Below are 25166 nucleotides of genomic sequence, written 5' to 3'. Positions count from 1 at the left end.
TCTTCCTGAATTTCCCCCTGGGGATCAATAAAGTTACTCTACTCTACTCTACTCTACTCTACTCTACTCTACTCTACTCTACTCTACTCTACTCTACTCTACTCTACTCTACTCTACTCTACTCTACCACACTACTTGCCTGATTATCATAGACTTGCAATCGCGATTCGATCTGAGGCTGACCCCGAGCATAACAATAAACGTTTCCAAGCAGCATGGTTGTCCCGCCTCCCTCCATTTGCTAGAAGGTGTTGCGTCACTAGGAGGGCGCAGCCTGGCTACCACACTACTGTAATCGTGCAAAGGTGTAAAGACCAAATATAAAAGAACTTTCAAAAAAGGCAAAAAAGGACAGTAACAGATAAAATGGACTCAGCCTTCCTCAAAGTGGCTTTTTTCATACAGGTCAGTGAGGCTGCTTTGCTGGGCACCTATAATTTTGCCACTGACCTTCACGATTTTGGCTAGGGTGTTTTTCGCTTTCACACTGAGGTTATTAAACCAACAGCAAATAGAAAAATATAAAATTGACTGAATGTAGGACCTATAAAAGAGTGTCATCATGGTCTTGTCAACATTAAATTTGGCCAGCTTACGTAAACAAAACAGACGTTGTTGGCTCTTTTTGCAAATATTTTCAGTGTTGATGTTAAAATTTAATTTATTATCAATCCAACTACCCAGGTACTTATAGGAATCCACCACATCCACAGCCTGCCCTTCCACACCACCTTGTTCCTATCTGTGCCTAACTGAGGTTCACAGTGGAATAAGAAAAGCCACCAGCGCCCCCCATCTATCTGACGTCTACCTCACTTGTGCCCCCCCATCTATCTGACGTCTACCTCACTTGTGCCCCCCCATCTATCTGACGTCTACCTCACTTGTGCCCCCCCATCTATCTGACGTCTACTTCAATATGAATTAGCCATCAAGGAGCATCAGCAGGGGGTCTGGCGGAACATGTGAAGAAGTGAGTGAAGAGAGAGAAAGAGATGAAAGTGTATGCACGTACAGTATATGTGTACGTGAATACAGATTTATGTGTGTGTGTGTGTGTGTGTGTGTGTGTGTGTGTGTGTGTGTGTGTGTGTGTGTGTGTGTGTGTGTGTGTGTGTGTGTGTGTGTGTGTGTGTGTGTGTGTGTGTGTATGAACAGTATGTTAGTTGCATCTCAGTATGTGGTTTATGCCACCGATCGTTTCTTGCGTGGCCTTGCCTTGTTTATTATGCTCCTCGGCAGATGAGCATCATGATCACACAGGAATTTAATATTATTACACCAAACACACACTGAAATAATCCTTTACTCACACCCAGCCAGGCTTAGACAGCAGTTGAATCAAAAGTAATAGATGTCAGCAAGCCAGTTCAGCATCAGAATACTAATAAACATCCCACTTGACATCTCAAAAAGGATACACAATTCACTTTTAGCACATTTGGTAGAGTATTTGTCTACCAAACTGGAGGCTGCATAGAAGGGGACAAGTCAACCCACCAGGTTTCATAGCCAGGTACTCCACAGTACTTAACATGCATTTTGACGGGTAGCGTGTAGGGATACACACATACAATTCACCATGAGAACACACACACCCCACCGAGAGATAGAATGAGAGAGAGTGTGTGTGTGTGTGTGTGTGTGTGTGTGTGTGTGTGTGTGTGAGAGAGAGAGAGAGAGAGAGAGAGAGAGAGAGAGAGAGAGAGAGAGAGAGAGAGAGAGAGAGAGAGAGAGAGAGAGAGAGAGAGAGAGAGAGAGAGAGAGAGGGGAGTAGTAGTAAACAACAATGACAAATAGGAAGTAAGAGAAAGATAGAGAGGGAGGAAGGGTGATGGCGGAGCGAGAGTGAAATAGAGAGGGAGATAGAGAGAGCATGGGTGCAAATAAAAAGGTAAAGGGGAAAGTAGAGAGGAGGGAAGGAAGATGGGGGGGGGGTTAAGACGTATAGCATGCGCGACAGAGATGGATGGCACCATAGAAAAGAGAAAGAGGAAGATGTGTGTGTGTGTGTGTGTGTGGTGGCATGGATGCGTGTTCACATTTTTGTGTGTCTTGGTGTCTATCAGGATAAAGTGCAAATATTTAAAACTTAAAAGAATATTTAAAATCTTTGGCTCCATTATCTGGGTGTTTTTTATATGAATTATCAGAGAGAATATGAGTGGTCTTAAGCCAGATGTCTTAGAGAGGACTAAATGAGTGGTGGGATGGCAATGAGACTAATCTCCACACGACACGAGGGCCGGGAACAATCCAACTGCTGCTCTCTTCTCTCTACAGCCAGTCTGGGGTACGGCTCAGAGAAAAGAGATGAGAGGGATCAGTGGCACCCACATACACACACAAGGCCTGTCTGAATCATACACTCACACACATTCACACACTTACACACACAAGGCCTGCCTGAATCACACACTCACACAAGAGTGTGTTATTGTATATCTGTGTGTCATCATCTGTATGTGTATGTGTGTATGTGTGAGTGTGTATAGTATGTTTGTGTTTATGTCTGTATGTATAAGTGCATGTGTGGTAATGTCAGTTAGTGTATGTGTATGCTGTACTATACGGTATTTGTGAGTGCATGTGTGTGTGTGGATTTTCTATTTGTGTATGTCTGAATGAAGAGAATGCCTCTCATCTCTTCTCTGGGGGTGGCAGTCAGAGTTCCCCTCAGAACCGTCTCTCATCACCTGCACTGCTCTGTTTACTCTCCTCTTTCCATCTCTTCTGCATCCTACCTCTCTTCATCCTCCATTCACATCCTCCTCTCCTCCCTGTCACCCCCCTGTCACCCCTGGGCAGTGGCTGCCAGAGGTACCCAGCCAGAACCCTCTCATGCTGTAGTCTAATCTCCTGCACTGCTTTGTTTACTCTCCTGCTCTCCATCTCTTCCCCCTCTCCTGCTCTCTTCTGTCTCTCCCATACACCTCCTCTCTTCTATACATCTCCTCTGCCTCCTACCCCTCTCCAGCTCCATACACCTCATCTTCTCCTTCTCTTCCCCCTGTCAGCTCTGGGCAGTGGCAGTCAGAGTTCCCCTCAGAATCCTCTCATGCGTAGTCTCTCATCACCTGGTTTGTTTACTCTCCTCCCTCCTCTATCTCCTCTCCTCCCTCCTCTGTCTCTCCAACTCCACCTCTCCTTCACTGTCTTCCTTTTTCACCACTCATGCCCCCCCTCCACTCACTCCCTCTCTCTCCTACTCTCTCTACACCACCCTGCTCTCCTCTCCTCTTCCTCCTTCTCTCCTCTATCTCCACCACCCTGCTCTCCTCTCCTCTCCTCTCTCTCCACCCTGCTCTCCTCTCCTCTCAATCCCTTCCTCTCCTCTCCTCTCCTCTCTGCTCTCATCTCCTCGCCCTCCCTCTCTCCTGCTCTCCCTCCTCCACCCTCCTCTCCTCTAATCTTCCTGCCTCTCTCCTCTATCTCTACCCCCATCACCTCCTCCTCCTGTATACCTCCTCTTCTCTCTCCACCGCTCTGCTCTCTTCTTCTTTCTTCCCTCTTTCTCCCCTGTCCCCTTGACTGCCTTTACTTCCTCTATCCCCCTCCTCATCTTCTCTCTCTGCAACCTTTTCTGTCTTTACCTCTACCCACACTGCCTTCCCCTGTCCCACAGCCTTTCCTCACTTCTAAACCTCTTTTCTGAGGTTTGGAGAGAGGATGAAAAGAGGTTTCAAAGAAGGGATTCTTTTAAACCTCTTTTCATCTACTCTCCAAGCCCCACTTTCTCAACTTTCTCCAGTCCTCCTGTCCCATCCTCTTCTCTCCCTCTCTTTTTACCTTCCTAGCCCTTCCTCTCTTGTCACACTGAGAGGAGACGTTTCCCAAATAGTGGGGTCGTAGGCATGTGCATTTTTTCTCAGTCATTTCAAATTTGTGTTAAAGTTTGGTTTTCACTCCCAAGTTGAAGTTTAGGGTCTATAGAACAATTTGGGTTCGAGTGTCAAACACACAGATAACAAAATGGCCTGCGGGGGGCGCTCTAAAATATATAAACTGCTATAACTTTTTATTAGTTTAACCAAATTTAACATATGAGGTATGCATGGACTCGGCATTAAGAGGAGGAGCTGGTGAGCTAAGTATGTGGTTACCAGATTAAAGACACACTATGTCATAAACACACTTTTAGCCCATGGACAGCAAAATTCAGGGGTTCTTTTTAGATAAAGGGTGGAAATGCCCTTCAAGTTGCAATGAAACATCATTTATTGTTACAAGTTATTGTAAATTAAGCCTGGTATATCATTCAACTTGATTTGTTCAGGATATCCCTGAAGCACAAAGATACCTAGGATACCTATACGCAAATATGGCTGCATAAAGCCTATGTGATATTTAGGACCCAACTTGCAACTTTGAGTTTATGAATTTAGGATCACGAGTATCAACTTTTTTCGATGAAGCCATATTCTATTCACACACAAAATCACAAAAAAAACGTTATATTTGGAAGAAAATAAATAAATAACAACAATAATAATAATAATAATAATAATAAGACTGCATTTCCGGAGAGACAATGCTATTGGTATGCTTGCGGATTATGCACACACACACAGAAACACGAGGGAAAGAGATAGAGGTGTGTGTGTGTGTGTGTGTGTGTGTGTGTGTGTGTGTGTGTGTGTGTGTGTGTGTGTGTGTCTCTGTGCGAGAGAGAGAGAGAGAGAGAGGTGTGTGTGTGTGTGCGTGTGTGGGTGTGTGCGTGCGTGTGTGCGTGCGTGTGCGTGCATGTATGGAGATGCTTCAGGTGCCTTTCAGCAATGGGTGGGTAGGGAGAGGTAAGGGGGGGGATTCGAACCTGCACCCCTCTGACAGACCGACACCCTACCCAGTAGGCCACTGCCACTTACTGACAGCAGAGGTCTAAAGTTCTACAAGGCTGCATGTGTGTGTGTGTGTGTGTATGACTGAAGATTCTAAAGGTCACAGTTTGGCAGTCAATAGCTGAGTAATATGTGCAGCCTTATTTTTACGCTGTCATATCTCCAAAAGTTTTGCAAGTTGTCAGATGATATTGACACACTGTCAAGTTCTGGTGGGTTTTTGGTTTGATATCCCTCAGTTTTGCTCGAACTTGAAAAGAGCCCAGTCGTGCAAGGAACAACTCGGACACGATGGTTCCCCTTTTTGTCTTTTATTAAGTTTCTTTTGTTGTTGAAGGGGTTCTATCGGGCAGTCAGGTTGAAAACCTTGAACAATATAACAGAAAAGACATGGTGTTATTTCAAGAGACAAATAAATGAACATGTAAAAATACAAAAACAAGTAATTCAGGATTAATTACTAAGTTATCACAACATGAACTTGCAATACAAATCAAATCAGTAATATCCTTGTGCTCAATTTACTTGTCACACAAACCTTTAAGTTTAAGCTTTCCATTTTAGCATTAAATCCATATATGCTACTTGCATAATCTAGAAAACAGTAGATATGTAGACGGGCAAATAATTAACTTGAACAGGAGTTTGACAAACAAAAGCATAAGTCAAATAAAGCATCAGGTTTGTCACTCCAAACAATTACAGCCGATTGAGCAACTAATCAAATCATTAATCAAAGGAGGTTTTCTTTTCAAACTTCACATTTAAACAATTTCAATCTACATTTAAACAATTTCATTCTACAAACTAAGCAAACACAAGTGTAACATTTAACTTAAACTTAATCACCGACTAAGAGCAAACATTTCACAGGTGCACACTTGAAGGATCAAAGTTCCTCCTTTTTCAACTTTCAAACAAAAGGTAAGTATAAGAGTCAAATCTCCTACCAGTTGCGTCTGACCGGTTAACTGAGGGATTGTTCTTAGTTCTTCTTTAGTTGGTTTAGTTTGTATTTCTTCAAGCTTTTGCTCAAACAAACTTTTCTTTGTCTTTTCCCCTGCAGCATGTGTTGAACTGATTTAAAGATGGCTGTCTGACAGGAAGTTCCTTGCCAGACAGGAAGTCAAGTTGCAGTTCTGTGGTGTGGTAGTTGCATTGGTTGTCTGCCACCTGCAGGGCTGGATGAAGACTATTGTTTGGATGGTTTTGAATGTGAATGATGTTTTGGAAGGTGATGTTTTGAATGTTGGATGCTTTGATGGTGAGGTTCTGGATGTTGACGAAACACCTCCCACTTGACCTCTCGGTTCTGGAACCCAGAGAGGTCACAAGATTTGGTGATGGTCATCGTTTGTGTTTTTGTTTTGTTTTTGGTCAGATTTCAGGATGGACTGGTCTGATGTCAGTTTCTGCATCTTTGTCCACATCCAGACTGTGGGCAGTGGTGTGTTGGACTGATAAGCCCCTCCCACTTTGGCCCACTTCTGGCTGGGGTTTTTGCCAGTAATCCTTTCCATATCTTTGCAGCTCTCCACGCCCAAGCAATGACTTTTGTCACCTTTGTGAGGCTGCTGAACTTTCTGTTATTATACAGTTTTTTCACTGTGGGACCAGTTGGTGATCTTCGGAATTGAGTCTTTAGCTCCTTTCCATCCACAGTGTTTTGCAGAACATCATGGTTTCTTTTACCTTTCAACATCACTGGGCCGCTTGCACCACTAGATGGCGCAACGGGTCTGATTTTCTTGACCTGTGGTCTGGTCAGTGCTGGTGAGGAGAGTTCCGTCCTGGCTAGAATGGCACCTTTCTGTTCGAGAGGAGTGCCAAGACCTCTTGTGTCAGGCAGGGTAGCTACTTGGCTCAGTGGCTGTCTTCTAGTCAGTGGTTTGGGAGTCTTCTCTCTCACCTGTTCTTTCAGAAGATTTTGACATGCTCTCTTTTTCTTCTTCTTCTTGGAGAAGTTGTCTGAGGTCATCGGGTTTGGTTTGTCACTTTTGACCAAGTAGCTGACTCCGTGGGCTCTGCCATTTTTTCTCCTTCGACTTGAGAGAAGAAGCACCTTGTTTGACGCTGCTGGCACCTGCCCGTCCCTCCCACTTTGGCCTGACTGGATCCAGGGCTTCAGGATTTCTTCTCCTCCACTGGTATTCTTGTCCAGTTTTTCCAGGTCCTTGTGTGAGGTAAGTACAGCATCAACGCAAGAGTCTTCCTTCTGTTCTCTTCTTGAGCCATGGACACTGGGAAGGCTGGTGGGATTCATTTTGACGATCGACTGCTGGGCTGGCTGTGTTTCTGACTGGGTCTGAAGAGCCGTTTCCCACCTCTCCTCCTCTGCAGTTCTCTGCACGGTCAGGAACTCGCCCTTTTTTGCCACAAGATTGTTTTTCAGCCTTCTTAAGCCTTTTATCCTGCTGTCCAAGTCAGCCTTCTCCGCTTTAGGAATCCATTCCTCCCATTCCTTGAATGCAGCCACAACGTCTGCGACAAGTTGCTTCGCTCTTTCCACCTGGTGCTCATATCCGTCTTTGTTGACGAGGGACACATGGATTCCATGAGCTTGTTCACATGTCGATTCTGCTTTTTCAACGGCGAAGGTCAGCTCCCCCTCTGCGTACCTTGACCAGATACTGGACTGCACATGGTGCCTGGCTTCTTCCAGTCTGTTCATGCAGTCCTCCATGGTCTTTAAAAGGTCTGCTTCATCCTTGGGGTTCAGCTCCTTCTCCTCATCTTCCTCTCCGTCAGCCTCCGCTAGCAGACCAAGCTTGTACTCGTAGTTAGCGTCACTGACTTCCCTGCAGTGTGAGCAGAGTTTCTTGTATTCAGTTTGAATGTCTGACTTTGTCAGGTGTCCAATTTCCCTGGAGAGGTAATTTGCCTTCTTCGTGAAGGCCGTCTTGGCTGAAGTCTTCTCCTGCTTCAGCTGCTTGATAGATTTTCCAGTGGCTTCTTCCGCCATCTTTCAGTTTTCCTCGCGTAGACAAGGTCGACTGGAGGCCGTTGATCCTTCGTCTTTTTTTCCTCGTCTCGCTGGTTTTCAACTGTCAAGTTCTGGTGGGTTTTTGGTTTGATGTCCCTCAGTTTTGCTCGAACTTGAAAAGAGCCCAGTCGTGCAAGGAACAACTCGGACACGATGGTTCCCCTTTTTGTCTTTTATTAAGTTTCTTTTGTTGTTGAAGGGGTTCTATCGGGCAGTCAGGTTGAAAACCTTGAACAATATAACAGAAAAGACATGGTGTTATTTCAAGAGACAAATAAATGAACATGTAAAAATACAAAAACAAGTAATTCAGGATTAATTACTAAGTTATCACAACATGAACTTGCAATACAAATCAAATCAGTAATATCCTTGTGCTCAATTTACTTGTCACACAAACCTTTAAGTTTAAGCTTTCCATTTTAGCATTAAATCCATATATGCTACTTGCATAATCTAGAAAACAGTAGATATGTAGACGGGCAAATAATTAACTTGAACAGGAGTTTGACAAACAAAAGCATAAGTCAAATAAAGCATCAGGTTTGTCACTCCAAACAATTACAGCCGATTGAGCAACTAATCAAATCATTAATCAAAGGAGGTTTTCTTTTCAAACTTCACATTTAAACAATTTCAATCTACATTTAAACAATTTCATTCTACAAACTAAGCAAACACAAGTGTAACATTTAACTTAAACTTAATCACCGACTAAGAGCAAACATTTCACAGGTGCACACTTGAAGGATCAAAGTTCCTCCTTTTTCAACTTTCAAACAAAAGGTAAGTATAAGAGTCAAATCTCCTACCAGTTGCGTCTGACCGGTTAACTGAGGGATTGTTCTTAGTTCTTCTTTAGTTGGTTTAGTTTGTATTTCTTCAAGCTTTTGCTCAAACAAACTTTTCTTTGTCTTTTCCCCTGCAGCATGTGTTGAACTGATTTAAAGATGGCTGTCTGACAGGAAGTTCCTTGCCAGACAGGAAGTCAAGTTGCAGTTCTGTGGTGTGGTAGTTGCATTGGTTGTCTGCCACCTGCAGGGCTGGATGAAGACTATTGTTTGGATGGTTTTGAATGTGAATGATGTTTTGGAAGGTGATGTTTTGAATGTTGGATGTTTTGATGGTGAGGCTCTGGATGTTGACGAAACACACACAAATGGCACAAACCTGCTCTTCATGTCAAAGCTGAGATCACTTTTCTTGGCCAAATGGTGCAGTCAAAAAATTGACATATTCAGGCCTATGCGCTGAGCTGTTCACACATTTTTGTGAATGGGGTCACATCATAGGAATTTTAAAACTGCTCTCTTTGAAACATTTTTAAGAGTTGGCTTATGATCTTCACACAGTTTGTATTCAGAGCCAATACCTCTCTGACAATGCCTTTACCTAGTTGATACAAAAACCCCAGGACAGGTCCCCTCTCACTCTAACTGCCACAGTTTGTGACATTATCATCTTGACCATTCTACCATTCATTTCAATGAGGGGGAAAACAGAGAGAAAACTGAGGAAAAACAAGTCTGGTGAACGAATGAAAGGGGGTAGGCCAGCGAAAAATACTCCACCCTGAGACCTTTTCGAGCCGTTCGTTTTGGCACTCGAACCGTGTCTCTATCTCGAACGCTGCAACGATTCAAAGCCGCCGTACTAATGAATGGGGATTCCCATATGCCGAGGTGAATGGAAAAATGTAGAATAATAATAAACTGTTGATGAACAATTAATATGCTGTCCCGCAAGCATACTAAAACTGTTGGAGAGCAATTAGTATGCTTGCTGGGGGCAAGCAGAGGCCTTTGGCAAGCATACTAAATAATACTATAGGACTATTTCATACATGGTAGACACAATCATCTGCTCTGGGAACTGTCCATTTGTTACCAGCGTAGTTGACAGGAATGAAAACTGTTCTTATTATCTGCATTTGCCAGAAATGCCTGCCAATCTGGTAACAAATGAACAGTTCCCAGATTTGGACTACACTACCAAAGCAATGCAGTTGCCAAAGATGTTTTCCAACTAGAGGTGAAGTGCAGCTGTACTAGTACTTGTACAAATAGACCTGCCAGATCTCGGTGCAAGTGCATGAAGGCAGAGTTAAAGTGCACACGTCTGTGCAAGTGCACATACAATTTCCAAGACTGACCACTGACTGTTTTTGCATCTGTTCTCTGTCATAGTTATTGTAGAGTGGAGTATTGGAATAAATGTTAGCCCTATGGTCTTCTGTTTACTTTTTGAATGCAAGAAAAAATGATGTTCCCCATAGTATTTATCATCATCATCATCATCATCATCATTACTATTATTAGTATTATTATTATTGTTGTTGTTGATTTACTTTCTTCCAGATATAAAGTGTTTAAGTTGTGAATAAAATGATGGCTTGATTGAGTTTATGAATTTAGGATCATGAGTACCAGCTTTTTTTCAAAGTTGCAAGTTGGGTGCTAAATATCACATAGTCTTTATGAAGCTATATTTGTGTATATGTATCCTAAGTATCTGTGTGCTTCAGGGATATTCTGAACAAATCAAGTTAAGTGATAACCCAGGGTTTATTTACAATAAATTGTAACAATAAAATATGTTTCATTGCAACTTGGAGGGCATTTCCACCCTTTATCTTAAAAAAGCCCGGATTTAGCTGTCCATTGGCTAAAAGTGTGTTTATTACATAGTGTGTCTTTAATCTGGTAACCAACTATTTAGCCCACCGGTTTCTCCTCTTCATGCTGAACCCATACATACCTCATATGTTAAATTTGGTTTAACTAATCAAAAGTTATAGCAGTTTATATATTTTAGAGCGCCCCCCGCAGGCCATTTTGTTATCTGTGTGTTTGACACTCGAACTCAAATTGTTCTATAGACCCTAAACTTCAACTTGGAAGTGAAAACCAAACTTTAACATCAATTTGAAATGACTGAGCCTATTACGATCCCACTATTAGACAGCTCTGGGAGGTGAGAGCGTGGCGCTCTGCTCACCAGGATTAAACTCAACTGATGACAAGGATGACAGTGCCTAAACGCACGCATGCACAATTGCACACACACACACACACACACACACACACACACACACACACACACACACACACACACACACACACACACACACACACACACACACACACACACACACACACACACACACACACACACACACACAAACATGCATGCTGGCATCATGCCCTCTCCGCCAACAACAAATCCTCCTCTCCTCTTCCTCCACCAACATCACCTCCTCTGTTCCTCCACCTCCTCATCTCCTCCTCTTCCTCGTCCCAACCTCCACCTCCTCCTCTCTTCCTCGTCCCCACCTCCTCTTCCTCATCTCCTCCTCTTCCTCGTCCCAACCTCCACTTCCCCCTCCTCCTCCTCTCCCTCCACCACCACCTCCTCCCCTCCTCTTATTCCATTCCCAGCATCCTCCACTGCGCCACTCTAGTATCAGCAGCCATAGCAGCAGCAGAGGGCCAGTGCTGCAGAGCATGAATATCGATGAGAGGACAGATACTCACACACTCACCACTCCCTCATGAGAGATGCTCACACCCTCACCACTCCCTCATGACAGATGCTCACACACTCACCACTCCCTCATGAGAAATGCTCAGACACTCTCCACTCCCTCTGCTCTCCCCTCATCCTTCCTGTCCACAACCACCAGTGTATCATCCAAACTCGTCAATTTCTGACTAACTTTGGCCAGACTGCAATTTGTGGCGTCTAAGGTATGCCCTTGGAGTCAAAATGTGACGTGCACCTCAAAGGCACTCCTTGTGGCAGCATAGCTTCACTGACGGTTAGGGTTAGGGAAAGGTTTAGGCCACATAGGTTTAGACCACAACATGCGATGTGGCAGGTATGCCCTCAACATGAAAAATTGCAGTCTGGTCAACAGTAGTCAGAAATTGACGAGTTTGGATGAGACTGTGTTGTTTTGCCAGCCAGCTGAGCTCAGGGAAACACAAGACCTTCAGCCCTCAACTGACCACACCTCATCCCTCCCATCAGGCTTTTGTCAAAGTACGAAAGTGTCCACTGTGTTGTCCTGAACAGAAAACCGATACAAACTCTGATACAAGAACTTTGGTTCTTAATCGCTCACTTGTACTTGTATTTTTACTTTCAGAACATGAAAAGTATTTTTTTCACAATATGGTATGAGAAGAGCACTTCTAATCACTACTTCTAATCAGTTTTTTAATATAGAACTCGTTCTTCTATTCCACTCCTCCAGTCTAGAACTTTATACATCCCTGAGTCAGACTAGTCAGGGAACTCCCATACTGCCTTAAGTTCTACAGAATTGTTACGATTTGAAAGACACTCACTTGTGATTAGGTAACCAGGCAAGAGCCAGACTATCCTGCAGCTGCATCCAGCCAGGCATGCTGTGTGTGATCATCCAGCCAGGCATGTTGTGTGTGATCAGGGCTAGTGTCTGCTGTGCTGCTGTCTGGGACGGGTCTCTGAGGCCTGTTAAACCACTGGCTGCTGTTTTCAGGTTCAGCAGATAAGATTCATTAATTGAACTGTTTAATTAGCTGGAAATCGACTGCTTCAAAAAGGCCACAAATGAATTAAAAAGCATGACTTCAACAGAATCCTGATAAGAAACAAACACACCCAGTAAACTCAAACATACACTCACAATGGCATACACACACGCACGCACGCACGCACGCACGCACGCACGCACGCACGCACGCGAACACACACACACACACACACACACACACACACACACACACACACACACACACACACACACACACACACAACACGAACACACACACACACACACACACACACACACACACACACACACACACACACACACACACACACACACACGCTCACACACACACCCACACACACAATTCCCTCTTTGAGGGGAACTGAGATGTGAGATGCAGATTTGTGCCCGTTAGGAGCAAAGCATGCTGGGTAATGGTATCATAGAGAGGGCATGTCAGCAGCAAGGCGTCTCCATAGAGACATAGTGCCACAGCTCTTCTATCCCCCAACGATCTCCTGATATTACATTATTCATCTCAGGGGGCAATGGGAATGCTGCATGTTTGCACAAAATACATATTCTCCCTTACGGACATAGTGATTTGTTTTTCAAAATCCAGAAACACACAAATACAAACATACAGACGACACACACAACAAATACAAAATCCATAAAACACAATACAAACACAGCTCAGTACCACAAACGTGATCAGAACTGGGAATAGTACAGCACACTGTGTTCCACCACAACCCTCACTACAAAAAAGGAAGCCCTCTCCTTGAAATAAGAGTCTTGTATGTGTATGACTGACAGCCCTGGAGTACATTTCTTGCTCACTGGCTGACTTTGCCTTTCTCCTCAAGTCACCCTTATATACTAGACATATGTATATACAGTACACTAGATACTATTTATATTTACCTTATATTCTCCAACGATCTCCTGATATCACATTATTCATCTCAGGGGCCAATGGGAATGCTGCATGTTTGCATAAAATACACATACCGGTACACATATTCTCCCTTACGGACTTACTGATTTGTTTTTCAAAACTCAGAAACACACAAATACAGACACACAGACTGAGACGCACACACAAAAAAGTCCAGAAATACACAAGATAAACACACTTATACAGAATACAATACAAACACACTTTTTTTCCCTCCAGCTCAGTATGACAGATGTGATCAGAATTGGGAATAGTACAGCACACTGTGTTTCCATCACTACCTTCACTACAAAAAAGGAAGCTCGGCCTCTCCTTGAGAGAGAGTCTTTGAATATGTGTATGAGTTGTGTTGCATAAATATGGAGTCACTGACCTGAAGCTAGAGTACACGTCTTGGTCACTGGCTGACTTTCTCTTTAAATCACCTTTATATAGGCCTATATATTTTGTGAATTCAACACTTTGAGAGATGAATTTAACACTTGTCTAGTTGATTACTATCTAAGTCTGAAATTAACTCACCAAACACACTTTTGCAGTGTTAACCCATTGACGCCTAAGGCATCAGCATAAAAAGATTACTGAATGCCTGAGCCCTTTATAAGAAAAGCTGCCCTCAGCCTATAAAAACCTAAATATCTCAGCTTCTGAGGCACATAAAAATATGCACTAAGTAGCATTTAAACACTATGATCCCCATCTTTCATTAGAATGTGTTCATTCATCTCAAACAAACAGAGATTTTTAATTAAGTTGTCTGAAATCTCATGAGCCTGAATGTTGCGTAATGCAGCTCCAGGCGCCAGGGCCAATGTTGCACAACGCAACATCAGGCATCAATGGGTTAATTCAACACTATGAGAGCTGAATTTCACACTCATCAAGGTGTGTTGAATGAACTCAACACAGTAGACATTGTACCTCTCCAACCCCCACTCCTCACTCAAGCCCTCTCTTCCCCACACGCGGCCTTCAAAGTCAGAGGTTACAACATCAGCAGTCCACCGGACAAATGCCCTGCATGCTCTATGGCCAGTCTAGCTCTGCGCTCTTGTCAATGCTTTTCACACACGCGGCCTTCAAAAACATCCTCCAATAATAGAGGTTACAAGCAGCCTTCATCATCAGAGGAGGCTATTACGAAGGGTTAATTACCTGCCAGAGCCCACCATTTGCTATAGAAACGGGCATCGCCATAGTAACAAAGTGAAAATAACAAGAGTTTGCACTTTGATTGAGGGCAAGCGTGAGAAGGCGTTGAAAAAAAAGTGTAAATTAAGCTTGTGTGGATGAGGGAGAGAGAAAAGTGAAAAGTGAAAGCCCCTTGGGAAACTCCAACTCCCATTGCCATTGTGACACAGCACTCCACAGCACACAAGTGAACACTGCACACTGCACACAACAAAATTGCATTTATGCCTCACCCGTGCAAGGGGGCAGCCCTCAGTGGCTGAGAGAGAGAGAGAGAGGGAGAGAGAGAGAGAGAGAGAGAGAGAGAGAGAGAGAGAGACAGAAAAACAGTTTGAGGTTGAGGGATCAGAGAGAGGAACAGCATGAAAGAGTGACGGATGAAAGAGAGATGAAAAGAACAGGGGAACGACATGATGAAGGGAAGCAAATGAACAACAGCTGAAAGAATAAATGAATGGATGGTGGATAGGATAAAAAGAGGGATGGAGAGAAGTAAAGAGAAAAGAGATGCAGTGATTAAAGAAGGTCCAAAAATGGAGGTAGGTCCACATCAGGCTCTGTCTGTCCGTTACTTAGCAGCAATTTAAAAGGGGAGCTCTGAGCCAGCCGACGCATTAGCTGAATCATTAATGCTATATCCCCCCATAGCCGCAGACAAACAGACATGCACACACTCACACACACGCACCCACGCACACACACACACACACACGCAAGCACATGCACATGCACACATCCACACACGCACACACACACACACACACAAACATGTGCGCGCAAGCACATCCACACATGCACACATCCACACACGCACGCACTTCTTCAACACACTTCTCATTCTGCACAAATTCGCTCCCCACCAACTTTACGACCTAATGACCCGCTCACAATAACACTGCAGAGACACGTGAGAACAGGGCACAGTACAAGAGGAGACTGGAGAGGAGGAAGAGAGGAGAACATTATCTGTGCAGAAAAGAAAGCCTTTCTAAAAGCACAATGGGATAAGGTCTAGGAACATACAATGTATACACACACAGTATAGACAGAATGTTTAAACTTGCTGTGTTTCAAAAGCCACCCACGCCCCTTTCAAACAGAGGAATACATTACAGCACAACACAAACACACACATTTATTGGCTGAGAGTTTCCATATAGCGAAAACAAATATGTGGTATAATGTCACAGTACTCCTACAAGCACAACTGAGCAAGTGCTCTACCTCACTGGAATAAGGTCTAAGAACACTATGGACACAATGTTTAAAATGCTGTGTTACACCCAGCCCACTTTCACACTCAGCGTGTAGATGCAATGCATAAGCACACAGATATGCAGACACACACAAGCACAATGATTATTGGCAGAAGATTTTCATAACATGAAGCACAGCATTAAACTCAAACAAAGAGAGAGCGAGAGCGAGAGCGAGAGAGAGAGAGAGAGAGAGAGAGAGAGAACAAAAGGGAATGACAGAGAGAACGAGAGAAACACAGAGGGACGTTAACACATATAAGCACATTGTGAGTGTTGAGGATTCCAGCGATACGACAGGTGAGTTGAGAGACACAAACCTGTACTCCTTTCTTCAAACATCTATTTATTTTTTACTTCTTTACTTTTTATTCTGCAACTGGAAGACGTTTTGGCCACTTTGCAGCATCCTGAACCCTCCAGGATCCCTTTGGTTCTTTAGACGGCCACTGAACTGCATATCTGCCCAGCGTCTCTTTAGACGGCCACTGAACTGTATATCTGCCCAGGGTCCCTTTAGACCAGCGGCTACTGAATTTATGACTCCTGCCATGCCAGTTGCAGTCTCTCTGTCAGTGTGAAATGTGGCAACATGGTCACACGGCTGGAACATCAGAGCAGATGGTAAATTTTGTGGACAGGTCAATGGCCATATGCCAGGTATGCTGGTGGAGAGCTACAGGTCCAGACAGGTCCATGGTCGTATGCCAGGTATGCTGGTGTGGTGGAGAGCTATGGCCTTATATCCTGCAAACGGGTCCATGGTCATATGCCATGTACAGGGGTGATAGTGAAAAAAAAATCCTGAGCCTGAACTTTTTCCCCTGCTCTAACGACGACGACAAGATACTGCATAGTGACGTAACGTAGGCCTATTTTGACACATTATTCAAACATTTAATTGCCTGTGTATGACCATTATTCAAGCCTGATAGTAGAAAAAAACCCTGAAGCTGTAACACTTTCTGAGATAAAAATAACCTAATGGCTAATTATTATCAATGTCTTAATTTTTTCAAACTCTTAATACTATCATCCCTGCATGTATGCTGATGTGGTGGAGAGCTATGACACGTCCATGGCCATTGTTGCGAGATCATTCGATTGGGTAACTTGGCATGTAGGCTACAAAGTTTTTCCCTTCAAAGCAGTACCTCAGTCTTACGTCGCTGATTTCAGCACCACGCGCAGGGACAGCTCCTATTTAGATCTAACAGCCTTATATGAATACAAAGGGACATGTCTACTGTCCTGATAGTGTTAGGGCTTCACAGTTTGAGTGGCAGCATTCTCAGAACGGTTTGATATAAATTTTAAAATAAAAGGCAATGCAACAAAAGCATATTGCATCAATGTCGGAATAGCGGTATGTCAGTATACCGGCAGTCGGTGGGAAATGTGCCGGTATTCCGGCATTCCGACATATTGAACCAAATGAAAATTGGGCAACCATGCTTGTTTGATGGATAAACCACTGTCACAGTTAATAGACTTTTATTTAAGTCTGACAGACAAGCACGTTGGCAGGGATTTATCCATAAATTAAGCTGGCTATGCTTTGTCGTTTGGTCCATCACAGACAATAGAGAGAAAACCAGCAATAATATGGGGTATGCAACACTGCACAAAATACAGTAGAAACACACAAACACACGCAACATGCACACACACACACACACACACACACACACACACACACACACACACACACACACACACACACACACACACACACTGATTCTCATGGGAATTATTTATTGTGCTTCATCAGCTCCACTTGCTCTCTTGACCTTCACTCCAGAGTGAGTACATGATCAATGGCCATTCTCCAAGAGGTGGAATTAATTCAATCAAATCAATTAAAATTCCTATTTACAAATGATATGTCACACGCTAAATGGCTACCGGCCTGGGTCAATAACGTATTTATGATGTCCAAGCAACAAGAGAAGTCTGTCAAATTTGCATCGCTGGGAAGTGCCAAAATATCAATTAACCTGTGGAATTGAGAATGCAATGCTGAGTTCTGACCATGTTGAGTGTTCTGCTCAAAGTACTCATGGTAAGGACTGCTGCACAATGAATCAATTATGTATGGCTACTTAAGTGAAACACTCAATTTACTGTACATGCAATAAATAAGCACTTGGGCTGGTACGGTACTTTGTTAAATCCTCTAAAATTCCGCAGTAATGGATTTAATTATAGTAAGTATGATTTCTTTACGATGTTAGAGTCATGTGTGTCATGCCTTACTATAAAAACTGTCTGTCATTTCACGCTAGATGCTGTACTAATTTATTTTCACTTGTGCTTGTCTTGCCATACCAATGTATTTCAAACCACTTTTAGCTTATTCAGCAAGTCAATTTATGTGAATGCATGTGTCTTTGCAGGTGTCTGGGGGTGGTTAATTAGTTTTCATGTTTATTGGTTAATGCAGAGTGTAACTAAAATAAATTCCATCTCTGCTGCTCCTCCTTTAAAATGCTGCTCATGTTGTGTGCATTTCTACTGGTGTTCAGCAGTGCAGTGTCCTGCTCATGCTGTGTGCATTTCTGGTGTTCAGCAGTGCAGTGTCCCTGGTGCCCTCAGTGTCTCAGGTCCACACCTTAAAAAGCTGCCACTGCACCTGCTTCACTCCTACTGAACCGTAGCAAGTTTTTTTTCCCAAGATAGTGATGGAGAGAGACCCAGATAGGCCACTATTTGTCCACACTGCTGCTTCGGTGCTGTCAGTAAGTGGCTACTTGCTTGAGTGGCTCCTAACAGACAGCTGGGCAGCTCTGGTGGAGGAAGGGGGTGGACTGGCTGAACTCACTGTAGGCTTTATATGCTGCATTTGAGGCAATTTAAGGGGGATTTAAACTCTGGGCAGGTCGCTCTAATGGGAGCCTGTGAATATTTGAATATTCCTTTCCTCATGAATGAGCCAATTTAATAAGCACACAGTTTCTATTTATTATTTGAAGTTACTTTGTCTTGCTTTAGTGCTATTAGTTGTGAATACATTGCATGGCAAATACACACATTACACCTAAAACTACAATGTTTGACTTTGCAAGAATCGTCTTGTAGTCTCCTATCACGGACTCAGTGAACTAGAGCAGTGGTTCTTAACCTTTTTTTCTGAACGCACCCCCTTAGCTGTTCCCAAGACAAGCCGCGCACCCCCACCCCAAATGTCTACACGTGTATAGGCACCAAAAAAATGATTTAAGTCATTAATTACAATGATTCTTACTTTAGACATTAATCAATATTTTAATGAATATACATGGGGACGAAAACATGTTTAAATTTGGCCTACTTATAATGTTTGGAAGCAGAATTTTGGTCACAACCTCAACACAAACAAAATTCCGCGCACCCCCTGACATCTCTGGCGCACCCCCAGGGGGTGCCCGCACCCCAGGTTAAGAACCACTGAACTAGAGGACCAAGGTACTTGTCCTGTGTTTTGTAAACCCTGTTGAATAAGACATTATTAAATGCAGGTTCTTCAAAAGGACCCTTACGTAAACTTTCTGCTGCACCTCCTCAAACCTGCGTCCACCTCCTCAAACCTGCTCCCACCTCCTCAAACCTGCTCCCACCTCCTCAAACCTGCTCCCACCTCATCAAACCTGCTCCCACCTCCTCAAGCTGCCTGGCTGCCTGCCTGTGTGTGTCTGTGGTGGGAGGAGCCATCATGTTAATTGAAGCGTGACCTGACCCCGGAGATAGTTTGCTCCAACATCACTTAGTATTCATCAGCCGGAGGTGTGTAGGAGACGAGAGCAGCGGGTCAGCCAAGTCGCCCAACATTACTACCACCCCCAGAGTGTGTGCATCAGAGAGAGAGAGAGAGAGAGAGAGAGAGAGAGAGAGAGAGAGAGAGAGAGAGAGAGAGAGAGAGCGAGAGAGAGAGCTGTGGGCGTCTTGTGCATATAGAACATTGTGTGTGTGTGTGTGTGTGTGTGTGTGTGTGTGTGTGTGTGTGTGTGTGTGTGTGTGTGTGTGTGTGTGTGTCTGAGAGGTGTGTGTGTGTGTGTGTGTCTGAGAGGTGTGTGTGTGTGTGTGTGTGTGTGTGTGTGTGTATAATATATGCATGCCTGTATGGGTTCAGTGCCATGCATTCCAATGTAGGTCTCAACATCCATATTTATTTAAAGCCATCAGCAGCTCCGGCTCTCCAAACCCTGAGATCATGACATGCTACAGTATCACGTGGGCTGCTGGATAGCAGGGGAGTTGGAGGTGTGTGCGTGCGTGCGTGTGTGTGTGTGTGTGTGTGTATGTGTGCGTGTGCGTGTGCGTGTGTGCCTGCATGCCTGCGTGTGTGCGCTCTGTGCGTGCATGCGTGCGTCCGTGCATGCGTGCGTGCATGTGTGTGCATGACTGTAGTTCACTGTCATGCATTATAATGTGCCTTCGATCTATATTTACTGTAAAGCCATTAGTGGCCACAACTCTCCAAGCGGCTTAGTGCAAAGACGGTGGATAACAAGGGAATCAATGTGGTGTGTGTGTGTGTGTCTGTGTGCGTGTGTGTGTGTGTGTGTGTGTGTGTGTGTGTGTGTGTGTGTGTGTGTGTGTGTGTGTGTGTGTGTGTGTGTGTGTGTGTGTGTGTCTGTGTGCGTGCCTGCGTGCATGCGTGCGTGTGTGGCGAGTGGGAGGTTGGATGGTCCCTAGAGGTACCTACAGGGATTGTGTGTGTGCGCATGTGCGTGTGTGTGCGTGTGTGTGTGTGTGTGTGTGTGTGTGTGTGTGTGTGTGTGTGTGTGTGTGTGTGTGTGTGTGGTGAGTGGGATGGTCCCTAGAGTTTCCTACAGGAGTACTGTACTGTATGTAAACACACCACCAATTACTGGACTAATGCAGCCAGGCAGCAGGCACACCAGGGAGCTGTGTGTGTGTGTGTGTGTGTGTGTGTGTGTGTGTGTGTGTGTGTGTGTGTGTGTGTGTGTGTGTGTGTGTGTGTGTGTGTGTGTGTGTGTCTGCCTGTGTGTGTGTGTGTATGTGTGTGTGTGTGTCTGCCTGTGTGTGTGTGTGTGTGTGTGTGTGTGTGTGTGTGTGTGTGTGTGTGTGTGTGTGTGTGTGTGTGTGTGTGTGTGTGTGTGTGTGTGTGTGTGTGTGTGTGTGTGTCATGTCATGTCTCGTGCTGAGGAACATGCCCTTCAGGGGACCTTGTCTGCTCCACTCAACTTGCTTGGACTCCACCACCGCACCATTTGCTTAGATACACTCATCTCGACAACACACACACATGCGCACATACACAAGAACACATGCATGCATACACACGTCTGACTGTGAACACACACACACACACACACACACACACACACACACACACACACACACACACACACACACACACACACACACACACACACACACACACACACACACACACACACACACACACACACACACACACACACACACACACAGTGCATACAGTACATATATGAACCTACATGCACTCTCTGTGTCTATTCATTTGTTGTCTCTTTCCCTTTCATTGTTCTTCTCTCTGTGAAATTCTTTTCCTCACCCAATTCCTAGTACAAATCTCCCTCTCCCTCTCTTCATCACTCTCTCCTCTTTGTCTCCCTCTCTGTATCAGTCTGTTCTTCGCTCCTGTGATGGCTGTGAACTCTGTATGGATGTGACTCACACTGTGTCCCCCGGGGTAGACCCACAGGGGGGAGAATCACACTGTGTGGCCATGTTTAACACCCACACACGACTTGGTCCAACATGGCAGAGTCACACACACTGGTGTACACACTCTCTGTAGGCGTGATCAGGGACGTAGCAGCAAATCTTGGGCCCTATGTACAAACAGCTCCAATGGACCCCCCCAGCCATATATCTTCAAAAATCGGACTGTGTGCGGGCCCCCTATATAGGCTACAGTACATGGGGCCCTGGAGACTCAGTCACACTCTACCCCCCTGAACGACACCTCTGGTTGTAATCTTTGTCCATCAGTGGCTACACACTCTGATGTACACTCTCTCTCTCTCTCTGGGTGTGATCTTTGTCCATCAGTGGCCACACACTATGTACACACTGGTGCTCTGGTTGTAATCTTTGTCCAGTGTACTCTCTCCCTCTCTCTGGTTGTAATCTTTGTTCACCAGTGTACAGTACTCTCTCTCTGTAGGTGCGATCTTTGTCCATCACAGTGGCCGCACCAGGTCAGAGTGAGTGTGTGTGTGTCAGCTCCCTGGAGGGTGGAGCTGCTCTGCTTGCTGACGTGAGATGACAAATAGCCCACAAGGGCCCCTCTAAATGTGTGTGTGTGTGTGTGTGTGTGTGTGTGTGTGTGTGTGTGTGTGTGTGTGTGTGTGTGTGTGTGTGTGTGTGTGTGTGTGTGTGTGTGTGTGTGTGTCTAACAATGCCAAGTCAAGTACAGGTGCTGCTAACACTCGTGTGTGTATGTGACTGAGTGTTTTGTCTCCTCAGCAAACTGTTAGTGTTTCACAAATCAATGAAACGCCAAAACAAGACAGAAGAAGGGTCACAAAGGAAGATCAAAGGAAGATCTTTCTTCACCAGTTACTTGTCTGCACTATATATCACAGAGATGAGAAGAAGGCAGAGATGGAGATAAATGGAAAGCTCAGAGAAAAGGGCATGGAGGAGGGATTAGAAGAAATAAGAAGAGATGAGATGAGTGATAAAGAGAGGAAAACAGAGGGGATTAGATAAGCAGAAAAAGAGAAGAGAAGAGAAGAGAAGAGAAGAGAAGAGAAGAGAAGAGAAGAGAAGAGAAGAGAAGAGAAGAGAAGAGAAGAGAAGAGAGGAGAGGAGAGGAGAGGAGAGGAGAGGAGAGGAGGAGATGGAAGTACATGAGAAGAGATGATAGGTGGAAGAGAGAGATGAGACAAGATGAGAAGGAGAAAATTAGAAGAGATCAGAGGAATGAAGAGGAGACGAAGTGGGAGGAAAAAACTCAAATGAACGGAACAGTAGAGGGGAGAGATAAACGGAGCAAATAGATGAGTGCAATTCCACAGCATGTGTAGGTGGCACCAAGAGCAATACATTTACTCTAACATGAATCCTCATCTGGGTTCTATGTCAAGAAAGGAAGGAGAAGACTTACACTAAATTCCAAATTATTATGCAAATTACATTCAATTTAATTACAATTTATTATAGTGTTGTATCACCACAGCATGGTCTTAGAACACTTTACAAAATTATTCCTAAATTAATATGCAAATGACATTTTTCACTGATTTTCCCAAATAGTCCATTTAAATTACCATAATTTTCAAGTCATCAGCCATTAAATGTTGAAATGAAATGCTTTTGAATGAGTTTTCAAATGATGACAGTATTTTTAAAATATGATTATATTATATTATTATAATTTATATTGACTATTAAGAGAAATCAGTGACAAATGTCATTTGCATAATAATCTGAAATACCGTGTAGATGGAGAATAGTAAGATTTAAAAAAGAAAGCAATTGTATCACTGTCTCTAAGACCATCAAGCGTATTGTCTCAAGAGTTCAAGTTTAATCTCATTCAAAGTAAGAGAAGAAAAAATAATTTTAACCCTGAATATTGTTTGCTTTCCTAATATAAACCGAATCATTTAATGGCCAGCTAATTTCAAATGTGAGGTAATTTCTTCACTTGTTCAATTTAGTTATCCATTATATTTCTAAAGAGGGAGTAAAAGCACCAGGTAGTTAACTGTGGCAAGCTGCAATTCCTGCAATGAGCATTCTTGGTGACATCATAATTGCTAGGCAACCTAAATGTTTTTATTAGAATACTGGCTTTAGAATTTTACCAGAGTAGAATGTTCAAACTAGAATCTTTGCAAAATCTAGTCACTTCTTACATGAGCAAGCTGAAGGCAAGTCACTTGTGATAAACCTCTACTATTTCAAAGCGATTTCTGAGCATTTTCTATGGATTCCTGCCCAAGAACTTTCTACCAGAGTGGACCATGGATTGGTGCTGAACATGACACTCATTCTGAGCGAGTCCTGCCCAACTCTGCAAAGGAAATGGATATGGCATCTCACTGGAGGCTCCAGACTGAGCATCCATACAAATATGTGCGGTCAACACGGATTTCTTCCAGTAAGAACATAATCTTTTTCTACTCTGAATGTTAACAACAATTGTACTGTAAGCTACATAACAATTAATACAAGCACTATACTGTATCTGTACTTGTAGGCAGGTATTGGATGGAGTGCCAAAAGGGTCAAGCTGTGCCTCAGGAGCAGCAGCTCCATGATGGGACCAACCTGCCAACCTCAGCACCTCAGACCCTGAGATTTGTGGACAACTTGATCCACCCTCAGTCCACCAGTGTCAGAGGTAGCCAGCTGGCCTCCACCAGACCTGTGGTGACTCCAGTGAGGAAGGAGATGTCCTTTGTGGGAACACACACAGCTGCCTGGCTAAAGGAGCTTGGACCCCTCAAGTTTGTGGGGAGTCTCAATCTTCCTGCTGAGGTAGTTTGTGGTCAGCAGAACAACCTGACACTCAAGTCGACCGAGCTGCCTGGCATCAGGACCCTCAAGCCGACCGAGCTGCCTGGCATCACGACCATCAAGCCAGCCCAGATGACCTTTAGTAGAGCCCCAATTCAGCCTCAGGCCTCAGCCAGTCATTACAGCAAAGAGGACCTTCTGAAGATGATCGAGCTCCACGGCCAAATGCTTGTCAAGTACACAGAGCTGAAGTGTAAGGCTGAGAACATCGAAAAGATCATGACACAGTCGCAGTCAAATGGCCCAGCAGAAATCCAGAAGAAGAAACGAGACATCCAAGACAAGATCTGGGAAGAAGATATGAAGACACTGGATGATCTCACTGGGGGGCTGGTTCTTCCTGATGACGCCGTTGAGAAACTTGAGGCCATTCCTGGTATCATGGACTTGGCCAGAGAGATGGGCTTCCCTGAGTGTCTTCTGGTGAAATGACTTTTTAGTATTATTGCATATGTTTATTACATTATTATTAACTAATCATTATTAAATATATATTTTTGTGCAACTTTAAAACCATCACTGAGTCCTTTCACTGTTTCTGCGGATACCAGATGAAGAGGGTTTTTTTTTATATTTCATGTGTGTCCCTAGTACATTAACTTATAATGCAGTGAAATTCATTGCATAGTAACTTACACTTCCCTTTCATAACGGTAAGATAGAGATACTTCATATAGATGATACCACAAGCAGCAAGATATCTGTTCTATTAAGGCTATACCCATCACTGTGACTGTATATCTGTTCTAGTAAGGCTATACCCATCACTGTGACTGTATAGCTGGCAACACTAGCATTGTGTTCTTTCTAACATGTAAGCTTATACTTATCAGAGTGACTAGGCCTATACTTATCAGAGTGACTAGGCTTATACTTATCAGAGTGA

At 43.9% G+C, this 25166-nt stretch overlaps 2 protein-coding genes across 2 annotated transcripts in view; one reads left to right on the top strand and one right to left on the bottom strand.

Annotated features, from left to right (window-relative positions):
• Window positions 1-25166, bottom strand: part of LOC134457549 (kelch domain-containing protein 8B-like) — a 150963-nt gene that overhangs the window by 89131 nt on the left and 36666 nt on the right. The gene's annotated exons all lie outside the window — the stretch shown is intronic.
• LOC134457548 (uncharacterized) lies at window positions 23567-24794 on the top strand. Its single transcript, XM_063209556.1, has 2 exons — window positions 23567-23861; window positions 23961-24794. The coding sequence occupies exons 1-2, from the start codon at window positions 23687-23689 to the stop codon at window positions 24710-24712; spliced, it is 927 nt and encodes a 308-aa protein (XP_063065626.1). The 5' UTR covers window positions 23567-23686; the 3' UTR covers window positions 24713-24794.

Source organism: Engraulis encrasicolus, chromosome 10 (assembly GCF_034702125.1).
Source record: "Engraulis encrasicolus isolate BLACKSEA-1 chromosome 10, IST_EnEncr_1.0, whole genome shotgun sequence".
Lineage (NCBI taxonomy): Eukaryota > Metazoa > Chordata > Actinopteri > Clupeiformes > Engraulidae > Engraulis > Engraulis encrasicolus.
The sequence above is the reverse complement of the archived record's forward strand: the minus strand, read 5'-3'. Positions and strand labels throughout refer to the sequence as shown.

Coding starts and splice junctions, on each gene's coding strand:
- LOC134457548 (XM_063209556.1), top strand. CDS start 23,687: ATGGATTCCTGCCCAAGAACTTTCTACCAGAGTGGACCATGGATTGGT. Junction 23,862..23,960: donor GTCAACACGGATTTCTTCCA/GTAAGAACATAA, acceptor CTGTACTTGTAG/GCAGGTATTGGATGGAGTGC.